This window comes from Argiope bruennichi, chromosome 9 (genome assembly GCF_947563725.1).
Source record: "Argiope bruennichi chromosome 9, qqArgBrue1.1, whole genome shotgun sequence".
NCBI lineage: Eukaryota > Metazoa > Arthropoda > Arachnida > Araneae > Araneidae > Argiope > Argiope bruennichi.
This window is the reverse complement of record NC_079159.1, coordinates 15,832,568-15,844,277: the sequence shown is the minus strand read 5'-3', so window position 1 is coordinate 15,844,277 and position 11,710 is coordinate 15,832,568. Positions and strand designations below refer to the sequence as shown.

Sequence of the window (11,710 nt, the reverse complement as noted above, 5' to 3'; positions counted from 1 at the left end):
TAAAAATAACTTTCTTCGGTTGGCAGAGGACACATCAAAGCTACCAACGCATTCCGACTGTTATTTTTCCAATTTCACAATTTTGGTTCCATTATTTCAAATTCGAATATTGGCCTATTGACAAAGTTACATAATTAGGATTTGGTTAAATAAGTCCTAATGTAAATTTGTTATTTTACTTAGGAATAATCGTAAAATATTTTTCAAAAATTCAAAATTAACGTGATAAAAATGTAAAAGGAGATTACTAGCGAGAGCTTTAAAGAACTCAAGTCTTTTTAAAATACCACAAGATACAGGGATAAAATTTATTTGAAATTAACAATACGGCTCTAATTTTACTAAAATAAGCAATAACGATTGGTCACAAAATTTTATTTAAAGCAGCGTTCTCATGAGGCCAACTATTGCGCGCAATAGAAGGTCACGTGACCACAACGGACCAATGACAAGCATTACGTATGAAGCAGACATGACCTTCTATTGCGTTCAATAATTGGCCTAGGTCGACTGCTGCTTTATTCTGAGGTTTTTCCCTCGCTAATAGAAGGTAATACGCCATACGCGTATTAAAAAAGAGCAAAATTTCAATTTTGAACGAGTTTTATGTGAATCTTGTAACGATTTTATCTGCCAATCTTTTTCTGTAAAAGGATTTTTCTTTCCAGTCGACTACACTAAAAATGATTCCTCTAATTTGGTTCATCTTGCTGTTATTTGGAGGCAAGTTCTTTTTTTTTTTTCATTAAAAAATCGAAAAGATTATTTTCAATACAATAACTTGAATTTTGGAATGAAATGTTCAAAGCTTCATAGTTTATATTTTTTATTATAAATAATAATCTCTGTTTGTTATTACACTTGAAGAGTATCATATAAACGAATGGAAAAATCGCCACTTTTCAAATATAATATGAAACAGTAATATCTTTTTTCATTACTATATAGTCAAGACTGTTTTTTTTTCTATGACGAGACTTGCATCCCACATTTATAAAGAGTATACAGTTTCGTATTTTTTCGTTCAAATTATTGTCTTTATATTTTTAACTCCTCATAAGTGTTTTAAATAAAAACAGCTGAAAGCCTCAATTCTTATTGCGAATGCACCTTCTGCTTTTATCAGTGTTAAGCATTTTTAATGTATAATTTTTATTTCTCTTCTGTTTTTTCTTTAATTTGTGAATTTTACTTTAACTTTACTTTTAATTTGTGAAATTTCTTTAAACATAACTAATGCCCTCAAATAAAGAAAACAAATGTTGACGTTTATAAATGTCTTTGAAAACGTCGCTGTTTCTCTTTAAATTCAATCTGTGCTCACCTTTTGCTTTTAACTAATTTAAAATTATCTACTTTGTTTAATGCTTAAATTATAGTTTTCTGGGTATGAATTTGAGATTTGCCGTGTATCATTTTTTTTTTTTTCGTTTTGTACCCATACAACTATTAGAAACCTGTTTTAATCACCGAGGGCACAGAATGATATTATTTGTGTTGTTTCGTTTTGAATATAGTTTATTTCAAGATAGGATGGAATATCTTGTGAATTATTGATTTTTTTTTTTTCAAATTTTATATCAGAAGAAATCTTTTTACCTAAAAGCAATTGAGAAATAAAAGCGGTACATATTGTTAAGAGCCAAAAAAAAAAAAAAAAAAATGAGAAATATGAAACTGCTCGCACCAGCCGAAGGTGTATTTACAAGAGACTTCAAATTTATTACTTCCTGACAAACTCATTCGATATTTTAACAGTAAGCATGAACGATACTCGCATTTTTTATCGATTTTAATATTCAGTTCAAGACGAATAAGACATCTCATATCCTTTCTCTTTTAGTTGGACAAATAATTACATCAAAGCATTATAAAATTTCAGGACCACTTGTGGAATCGCCATGCAAAAGGAATCCTGTTCCTTTCTGCAGCAATGGGTATGAGCAATTTTTCAACAATCTGCCCGACGATGATGAATCTCTGAATGAAGCATGTCGGTTAGTTGCCTTTATTAACTAATTATACAGTCAGTATTAAGATGATATACTTGTTCATAAATATAAGTTTTAGCTAATCATAACTCAATTTTCTACTTAATAAACAAAGAGGCATGCAGAACAATTGTAGCGATTTTTCTTCAATATGGTACGCGGTCTTGTCAAAACTGAAAGCTTATGTGATTTTTCTATAAATTCTAGTTACATGGCATCCCCATTCTTCTTTTTTTTAAAAAAATTTTTAACGATTAATTTAAGAATATATTGATGAATTAAAGGTTTTTGGGGGTTATTTCTGCATTGAATTACAGAAAATATAACTCATTCGTTGAATTACATTTTCTATAGTTTAAATCATGTCATGTGATTCATTTTAGAATTTGATTGTAGCTTAAAGCTTTGAGGAGCAATAATTTGATGCACACAATGTAGCAAAGACTCGATGCACAAGCTTAATGATTAGTCATGTATCAAGATTTCATGTTTAGTTTTTACTGTTAGGCCATTTTGTTCTAATTGTATGATCTTCATACGAAGGTAAATTGGCTTAGAGTATAAAATTCAACAAAGATTCGTCAAAATAGTTAAAAAATATAAATAAATTATGAATTAATTGTAACTCTAGCTAAAGATAGTAACTGTGCTGGCTCTAGATATTTTATATATAAGAAAGTAGGAAAATTCTATGGACATCCACAAATAATGTAAGCCAAATTCTTGAATCTAATATGATTGGTATTTCAGGAAGTTTTCGTATTTCCAATTACCAAAGTGTTCAGAACACGAACTAAATAAATAGAGGAATTTAGACTTAAGTTCTTGACCTTCGAATCTAAAATATGTTAGATTCTTTTGAAACTACTTAGTGGCATTGTCATTATTTTTTATAATGCCTCGGTACTTGATCGAATCATAATTGACTTGAATAATAATTTTAAATCGCTGTCACAAGACTGTTGCTCAGATAAAGTTTTAACCAATTGTTTATTTTGTATGAGGATCTGACATGTGTTGCGTAATAGGTTTGAGTACTCCTCTTATTTGTAATGTTTATCTGAATTACGGATTATGAGCTCAAAAAACCTTCATATCTCATTGTTGTTCACAAATTGAGGATTTTACCCTAAATAGATCTCTCATAGATTCGAAATAGAACGTTAATCAAATTTAGCTCCTTAGTTTATTAATTTGATCGAATTCGAATGCTTGAGAATCAAACTTTGTTATTGGTATATTCTTAATTTAATATATAATTAATCATAGATCAATCAGTTAATAATTATAGCTTTACGTTTAATTTTGAATGTTTTAATCTTATTTCAGTTATAACCCTCAGTAATTAGAAAAGAACTAATTTGATTTTTGTCGCTGTGTGTATAAAATATACGTTTGGCAGATAAAGATGTCAGTATCAGGATCTCGATATTGGTATTCGAAATGTGTTGTTAGATTTTTTGGAAATCAGTGGTACTTATTTAAATCTATTCCTCAATATTTGATGCGGTTGCGGTGATCTGGAGGTATTGTCGCTGCATTGAGATCATTGTCATTTCAAGATTGATTTCTACCAAGTATCCATCATGCACACTATCTGGAGTGGAATCGTCCCTCCTGAAGGTAGTATGTCTGATGCCCATTGCGTATGGGGATCGGAGTTTAAACACTATTTGTCATCTTCCTATGATGATGTTTATTAGCATGAAGAGCAGATTATGAGATCAGAAATCCTTTTTATCTTCTTACTATTCAAAATTATTCAAAAAATATACATTTTTTCGAGCTCAAAACAGAAAGATAATCTAGTGACGATCGATTAATATGAAATTAACTCAATGATTTAAAGTGGAGTATCTGACTCACTTAATCTTAATTGAAATTAAGATTTTTGTTTATTTAAATAAGTTTATTTAAATAAGTTAATTCAAAACATAAATACCTTTCTGTCATTTAACCATCCAGTACATCAGAATGACTTGAATAGTAACAGGAATATTAAAGTAAATTACGAAATATCCATAACCAGCTCATTCTTTAACGCCTCCAATTAAAAATATGTTAGGCAAAAACAAACAAAAAAAATACTACCATTGCTGTATCTTACAGGAAAGCTAGACCCTCTTCCTCATATTTAAAATTTTCATGGGATTGCAGATGTTTTGGCGAGATTACGTTAATATTTCGGTGATATATATCGGGTGTTTGACGACTGAAACTCGAACACCGCTGTAAAGCATGATGGCCTTTTCATCACCAAGATCATGGATAGTGCACATGTAGGCAAACGGAATCATAAAACGATACATTTTTTTCCAGAAAGAAATTTAATTGGTTGAAGTGTAGTTTAGTGTGTCCCCCGAGTTTCTCGCCAATATCGAAACCCAACGAAATGATCTTTTAGCAATCCTAATGCTGCTTTGTTTACTACTTTTGCAATGGTTGAGTTGTACATGAACTACAATTTTAAGAAAAATTTTAAATTAAAAATAATAAAAAAATATCTATTAAAGATTTTAATTTGGTTCTATATTATAATTAAAAAATATTTTACTACTAATAAGACACTGCAATTTTATTTTTAATGTGAATACGAACAGAAAATATTTATTCTTTTGTAATTTTTAACTGTCAGTATGCGCTTTAAAAAAATCGTCTGAATTCTTACTTTAAAAATGTTCTGCAATGGAATTCTTCGCAGTTCTTGTAATTCTTCTTGTGCTCTGATGGTTCCCTTGCTAATTTGTTATATCGGTAATCGCGCAAGAATGGTAGTTTGGTGAATGGGTTGGCAGGAAGTATTTTGAACCTGCAGAATGGATGAAGGGTGAATGGAATACATATATTTTTTGACGAGTGATGAAGTTAGGAAAGGATGTTTGTTTGTATTTACTGTTTCTATTATGCACTCAGTCTTTATGTTCAATGTGCTACCGAGGCTATTAAGTTCTCGCTCCCGCGGCTAGCGAAGCGGTGGGATCTTTTTATAAGTTACAAAAAAAATCTGCCCGGTGCCTTCTTCAGATGCCGAAAGGCATTATATGTTCTAAATTTTGCTTTTTGCACAACAGACCGGAGCAGCCGGTTTGAAAAACTTCTTTATTTCAAAATTGTTAAGATAAGCAGCGATAGTGATCCTAATGGTTAAAAAAAAATTAAAATCTCAAATACAGATTAAATAAATCTCAGATTAAAATAAAAATTATAATACTTATCAGAAAAGATCATAATTTTAAGGCAGAAAGTGGTATCCGCAATTTTTTCGTAGAAGTTAGTTTATTTTTTGCGACTTGGCATCGTTGGCGCAGCAAGGAGCACATTAAACTACTCTTTTACCATTTAATTTTTTGAACATAATATTTAAAGATAGTTTGAACACAACAGTAAAGCATTGAACACATAAGTTGTATTAAATAAACATTTTATTAAAGAGGGGAAAATTTTTGGATGCAGACTTTGAAGGGCAGCTTAAAGATGGATAGTAATTGCATTGATACTTGAAAGCATCACAGCGCATTTATTAATTTATGCATTAATATAAAACAACCTTACAATTCCTTATCATTTTTACTTCATAGTTTGAATTCTGCATTCAAGCATTAAATTATTTTCTGAGAAATCGTAGAAATTGGAACACGAGTGAATAAATTTGCAATGGCTTAAATAACTTTTTCCCAACACTCGCTTTAACAACAAGGTAAGATTTCAATCTTTCACTTGGAAAATTTGCAAGCGTGTATATTATTTTGAATGATTAAAACGAATTAAAAAGCAATATATCATAGTAAATTTATTTCAAATATGCCATATAATACCGCTAATAGGTATGATAATAAATTGTCATTAAATATATTTAGAATAACTCCATCATGATTTTTTTTATTGTCAAAAAATCCTTGTAAATAAGGGCTTGGGAAAATAGAAAGCATTGAGAAAATTTTGAAATAATTTATCTTCAAAATTAATAAATAAAATAATTCAAAATTATATACGAGAACTCCAATAGATGCAATTCAGGATAAACTGAAAATTGTTGAAAACTTAGAAAATTATACTTATTATGTTTAATAATTTTTAAATTCTCTTTTCCGATAAGAACTTGAAATAGTTTCATAGAAAAAACTGAAAATTTAAAAAGGTTAAATTGTGAAAATTCTTTCCAAAGTTTTTCTTTTATTCGAATATTTTCAATTTGTTCAATTGATACCAAAAATTGCCTAAATTCGAAAATGTTTTTTTTCTTAGATTCTTTACTGAATACTATAGATGCATGAAATCTTTTTCCAAAGAATGCGAAATATCAGGGAGCCGAAAAACATTGAAATACTTACAAAATCTCTACAGTTTGATTGAAGATATGTGTTATAAAGATCACTATATGAAGCAAAGTAAGTATTTACATTTCTATAAATACTAAGATCTGTTGTTCAGTTTTTATAAAATTTCTTTTGTAATTCTGAAAAATTGTAATGTACTTCAACTAGTTTTGATGACTGTATCATAAAATTAAAATTGCTTCTTTCACATATATTCGATATGTCTTTTTTTTTTTTTAATATTTGTTCAGATTTTCTTGCGCAAAAAGATGATTTTACCTCCAAAAGCCAAAGTCTACAAATAGTTTATTTAAAATGAGTAATTTAATGATTTTTAAAAATGTTGGTAAGACATTGTTTTAAACTTCTTCGGAATGGATGCAAAGTAATTTTTTAACTGCATAAACTGATCTGAAATGCTATTTTCTCAACTTCATTATATTGTTACGGATTTCACTGGGTTCAACTGTAGTGGGTGTATGGTGTAAAAACACATCAACATGCCTCAGTAGAAAACAACGACGTTTATTTACACGAAGAACACGAGTACACAAACGAGACATAGACGACAACTATATAGACGAGACTAACACACAGCAGCCCACAGGTAGTATTTGACCACAGTACACAAAGCGGCCAGACAGAATTCAGAAGAAGAGGGAAAATCCTCGGAACTTCACTCTATGGTCTCTCCAGACGGTTGAAATTCTCCACTGTGACCTCGCTTTAGCTGTATCCAGCTACCAATTCACTACTACATGACTGGCTAATCCTCACAGGACTCGATGCTGCTTCCACAATAGACACCAGAACTCGGTACACAGCTCGGTTCAGCACTAGCTTGCGCTCCACACAACGCTGGCACTCCTCCGTTGCTCCGCTATTCTCTCGAAGACCCGTTACCTGTCTACGATTCCGATTTTTGTTCACTGCAGCTTGAACTGCCGAGAATCTTCTAGGCCAATCAGGCGTATCTCGGTTCCTAATGGACGGATCATTAAAATTTCGATAGTTTCAGCTGTAACATTCTGTAAAGTCTACTTAACGTTTTTTTGTTACAACCGAAATAATAATAAAGATATTATTTTTAAAAATTTTACAAAGTTAATTTTTTAATCATACGCAATTTATCATATGTGTTTTACTTATGTTTTTATGCAGCGTACCTTAATTATGCGATTTGCTATAAGATGGCAATGCCTGGAGTTCGATATTGCCAGGAAAAATTTGATACAGAATATGACTCATTCTTCTCGGGTGAGGATATAAAATTGGATGATGCTAATGTGACAGAAACTGTTTGCAAGTAAGTTATGTTTTTGAATAACTCTTATAGTAAGTTTGTAAAGTTGTGTACGGAATGCTCCCATACACAATACAGAAAATGTTTCACATTAATATGTTGTAGAAAACTAATTGAATCGTACTTATTCAGAAGTAAAATATACTTTTGGTTATATGATGAAAATAAATTGTTAATAAAGCCTACTAACAAATCAGAATTCGTCGTGTCGGAAATTTTATTCTAGTTATCTATTTCGAAACAATTGTTAAAATTTTTCTCTGGCCACAAACATTTGTCAGAACTAAATAAAAAGTTAAATACTGTTTATTTTGATATTCTGAAACATTCACTTATTCTATTTCCAACGTTTGTGTTCATTGTATTTACCAATGTATTTCGAAATGATCATTCTATTTAAAAAACGCAATTTCGTAGAAAGATGGTGGAAAATAGAAAGATAAAGTTTAAAAAACCCTATTTTGCTTTTTACTAATACTGTTGATTAATATAAATATCTTATACAGGATATTCCGAAATTTATGGCTGAAATTTTATGGCTAAAAGAATGGAATTCTAATTAGTATTGTATATTCTAATTAGAACATAATATAATTAGAGTGTATTACTAATACTGTTGATTGATATAATTATCTTATACAGGATATTCCGAAATTCATGGCTGAAATATTGGGGCTAAAAGAATAGAATTCTAATTAGTATTGTATAAGTATTCTAATTAGTTCTAATTGGAACATAGTCTAATTAGAGTATGTATTTTACTCGGTGAATGGGATTGTAGCCATGCTCTGTGGCGAATAGAAGGTCTAATATAAAAGGGCGATGCATAAAATGTTATTTGGATATCTTAACCATCACAATGCCATAAAGCTGTATGACTAGTACCATTTTCATTGTGGAAAATTCTTTCTTCTTCAGAAAACAAAAATTGTAAGGATGAACCTAATCATCAAAAACACCTGTTGCACCTATACTTTATTGCATCAGGATTACAATTGGGCAGCAATAATCCATGCCATGACTGCTCATACCATGATAGATCCACCACCATGCCTGACAGATGAAAGGTGATAATAACAATCGTACGCTTGTGCAGGTGCCCTTCAAACGTATACCAGATCTTGTTGTGGATAAAAGTGAGAAAATGACTCGTCTGACCATATGACTATTTTCCATTAATACATCGTCCAGGTGTTTTATTTATTGCATCACTGTAGGCGATGTTTGGGATTAACACCTGTGACAAGTGGCTTGGGCTACTCTGCCTCAAATATGCTGTTAATGAAGGTGTCTCCTAATTGTAATTATTGACTGTGAAGAATCCAGATGCTGATTGAGTTCTGAGGTCTATTTAGCTGCCACTGTTTTCTTTTTCGATATTAAAATACGTTTCAATACTCGGTTTCTTTAGCTCTGCTTTTACTTCCGTGCTCTTTTTTGCATTACCGAGTTTGTCTTGCCGCATCGGGAGTATACCATAATTTTAGACACTACACTTCTGGAAATGCCTTAAAAGCTAGAATGCTTAATTCATAGTTACTCCAGATAATGGCCGGAATCCTGGCACAGGGGTAGCGCATCTTCCCCGTGATCTGGGCGTCCCGGGTTCGAATCCCGGTTCGGGCATGGAGGTTCTCAATCTATGTTCTATCTGGGAGATGTATGAATGCCCCCCCCCTTGTAAAAAGGGGTTGTGCAAGCGAATGTGCGAGTTTCATCTTCATACGAGCTAGAAGTCAGACTTCTGCCCTCGGGTGTTCAGGGGCCTTTACCATCAGAAGCTACTGCACCCCCTTTCCGTGGTAATGCGGACACGACATCATCATCCAGATACTTTGACTTATACACTTTTGCCTCTTTCAAAATCTATGAAATCGAACATTTTACGTTTTTAACAAAACTCCAAGACATTGCGAATTCAGTAATGCTACCTCATAATACCAAGATTGTTACTTTTTATACTAAGAAAAACTGGTAGTTAAGGTTATATTTTCTATTTGAGAAACCCATTCTTAAAATATAATGATTTGGGGCACAATTAATTCCCTCAAGGATCAAGCATTTGCCTATTGCCGTAGACGTCTGAAGAAGAGGAACCAGCACAGGATTTGTCCTCATCATATCATTAAGGTTCAAATTTGAGGTTTATCCTTAAATAACCCTTACTTCACTTCAAAAAAATGAGCAATATTTCTTACTAAACTACATATCACATCAATATATTAAAAAAAAAAAAAAACGTTCCTAGTCCCGAAAGTATTGAGAAAAATAACAATTTTATAAAATTAAATTACAAAAATAAATTAGAAAATGTTTGACAAAATGAATTCAATTTTTGACGATTCTTTTATGAATTTTAAATTCAAGGCTAGTCACAAAAATGGCTTAGAATTATGGTTATATGTATGGCCTCGTCATGAAACTCGAGGAGCGTTAAAATTCTCATCAAACGGCCGCTATCTTGGATAAAGGCAAAAATCGAAATGCAATTGAGAAACATAAAATTTTAGTTTCGAAAGGTTGCAACTGAAATTTTGAGTACCTTCATTTGTCGATTAATTAAGACTAATTTAGTGATCACACCGTTAATCATATATGTTAGATATGGTAACTAATAGCTGGTCAAAGTTATAAATTCCGCTAGTTATTAAAAGTTATGTAATTGATGACCCCTTTACTGTTACAATTCAGAAAATGTAAGTTAATGTCCAATTTTTTAATATCTAAATATTCATGCATTACAGCAAGCATCTGGGAAATGTATTATGCATTGCAGAAGAGATTCGCAAAAAATGTGGTTCTGACGCCAAGAGTATTTTCCAAGTGGTAGTTCGTCGTTCCAAATATTTGCAAATCACGTGTCCTCTGAACGAATAACACATCTGAAATTTTAACATCGACTTTGTACTTTTATGAAAAGTATACAATATAACAGCAGGGAATATTTTATAAGACTTGATATTCAATAATGTGTGTTGAATATTTAGCTATTGTATATATCAGTATCTATTGGAAATAAAATGTTATTGAATTTTTCCGTAGTGGATTCATTTATTTAAAGAATTGGCTTCTGTATGTACTTGATGTGGCTAGTAAAGTGGCTTGTGTATCCCAACCAACAACACATACTGTGCCTCATAATTACATAGTGCATTTACAGAACTGAATCATGAAGGAAAACATGAAATCTTTACCAGTATCAATGCATTAACCCTTAACTGGGGACGTGCAGTCTGTGAGACCGCTAGCGATGGATTTTCTATCACCCCTATTCTATTTTTAGCTCAATTGAATGGATTGACACTGTAGCTTCCTGTTTTGTGACCTTCAATACACGTGCACTTTTTCAACCGATTTCAGCAGATGCTTTTTAAAATAATTCAGTTATTTCTTCGGGCGCGGTCTCTAAGGCTGCATCTCCCTGTTAGTGTCCCAGTGATAAACAAGGCTCAGCAGATGGCCAGAAATATCACCCAGTTTACTGATCCCATTATGAAGCAGTGTTCCAGACACTTTTAAATGAAGCAGAAATGATTTTAGTGATAAGGATAATTGTACAGAAGAGTTTTTACAGAAGAGTTTAAGTACAGAAGAGTTTTTCGATGAAAGTTTGCATTGAACTGATTTTGATGTGTATGTTCAAACATAATCAATTTTTCTAGTGATAATGTATTTTGAAAAATTTATAAAATATATTAATATACTAAGAGATATATACAAAATTTATAGGTTGATTTTTATACTAGTTCTTAACCTGTATGTTTAAAATGTCCTAGAACACCGTGATATGAAAGTCGCACAAGCCGTTAAAAAAAGGGCCAATTTTACCTATTGTCATTTTTTTTTTATTTTTCATATAATTGTTGAAGTTTGCATTATATTGTCTTCTCTATACCTTCATATACTGTAAAAATAAATGATTTTAAAAGTAAAAAGTAATATGCTTTTTCAAGAATATTATTTATTGTAACATGTCATTTGAGAAGAAAATGTATGTTCCAATGCATTTACTTTTTTCACTGACAATATATTTTGAAAAATTTCTAAAATATATCTATATATCAAGAAAAATATCTGCAAAATATATTGGCAGTTTTTCA

The 11,710-nt window shown here is 31.2% G+C and overlaps 1 protein-coding gene across 2 annotated transcripts; it reads left to right on the top strand.

The window, feature by feature from the left end:
• The first annotated feature begins 525 nt into the window (after positions 1-525).
• Positions 526-10,607, top strand: LOC129984687 (uncharacterized). Of its 2 annotated transcripts, none has more exons than XM_056094624.1 (6): positions 526-550; positions 669-723; positions 1,844-1,997; positions 6,237-6,379; positions 7,469-7,613; positions 10,355-10,607. In XM_056094624.1, the coding sequence occupies exons 2-6, from the start codon at positions 684-686 to the stop codon at positions 10,485-10,487; spliced, it is 615 nt and encodes a 204-aa protein (XP_055950599.1). In that variant the 5' UTR covers positions 526-550; positions 669-683; the 3' UTR covers positions 10,488-10,607. The 2 variants fall into 2 exon arrangements, with proteins under 2 accessions (XP_055950599.1, XP_055950600.1); XM_056094625.1 differs by having other exon boundaries at positions 536-550; positions 1,883-1,997.
• The last annotated feature ends 1,103 nt before the right edge of the window (positions 10,608-11,710 follow it).

What these genes read in the sequence shown, in the direction of transcription:
- LOC129984687 (XM_056094624.1), top strand. Translation starts at nt 684, where the DNA reads ATGATTCCTCTAATTTGGTTCATCTTGCTGTTATTTGGAG. An exon ending in TCTCTGAATGAAGCATGTCG is followed by an intron (nt 1,998 to 6,236) that starts GTTAGTTGCCTT and finishes TTTTTTTCTTAG; the next exon opens with ATTCTTTACTGAATACTATA. An exon ending in GTGACAGAAACTGTTTGCAA is followed by an intron (nt 7,614 to 10,354) that starts GTAAGTTATGTT and finishes CATGCATTACAG; the next exon opens with CAAGCATCTGGGAAATGTAT.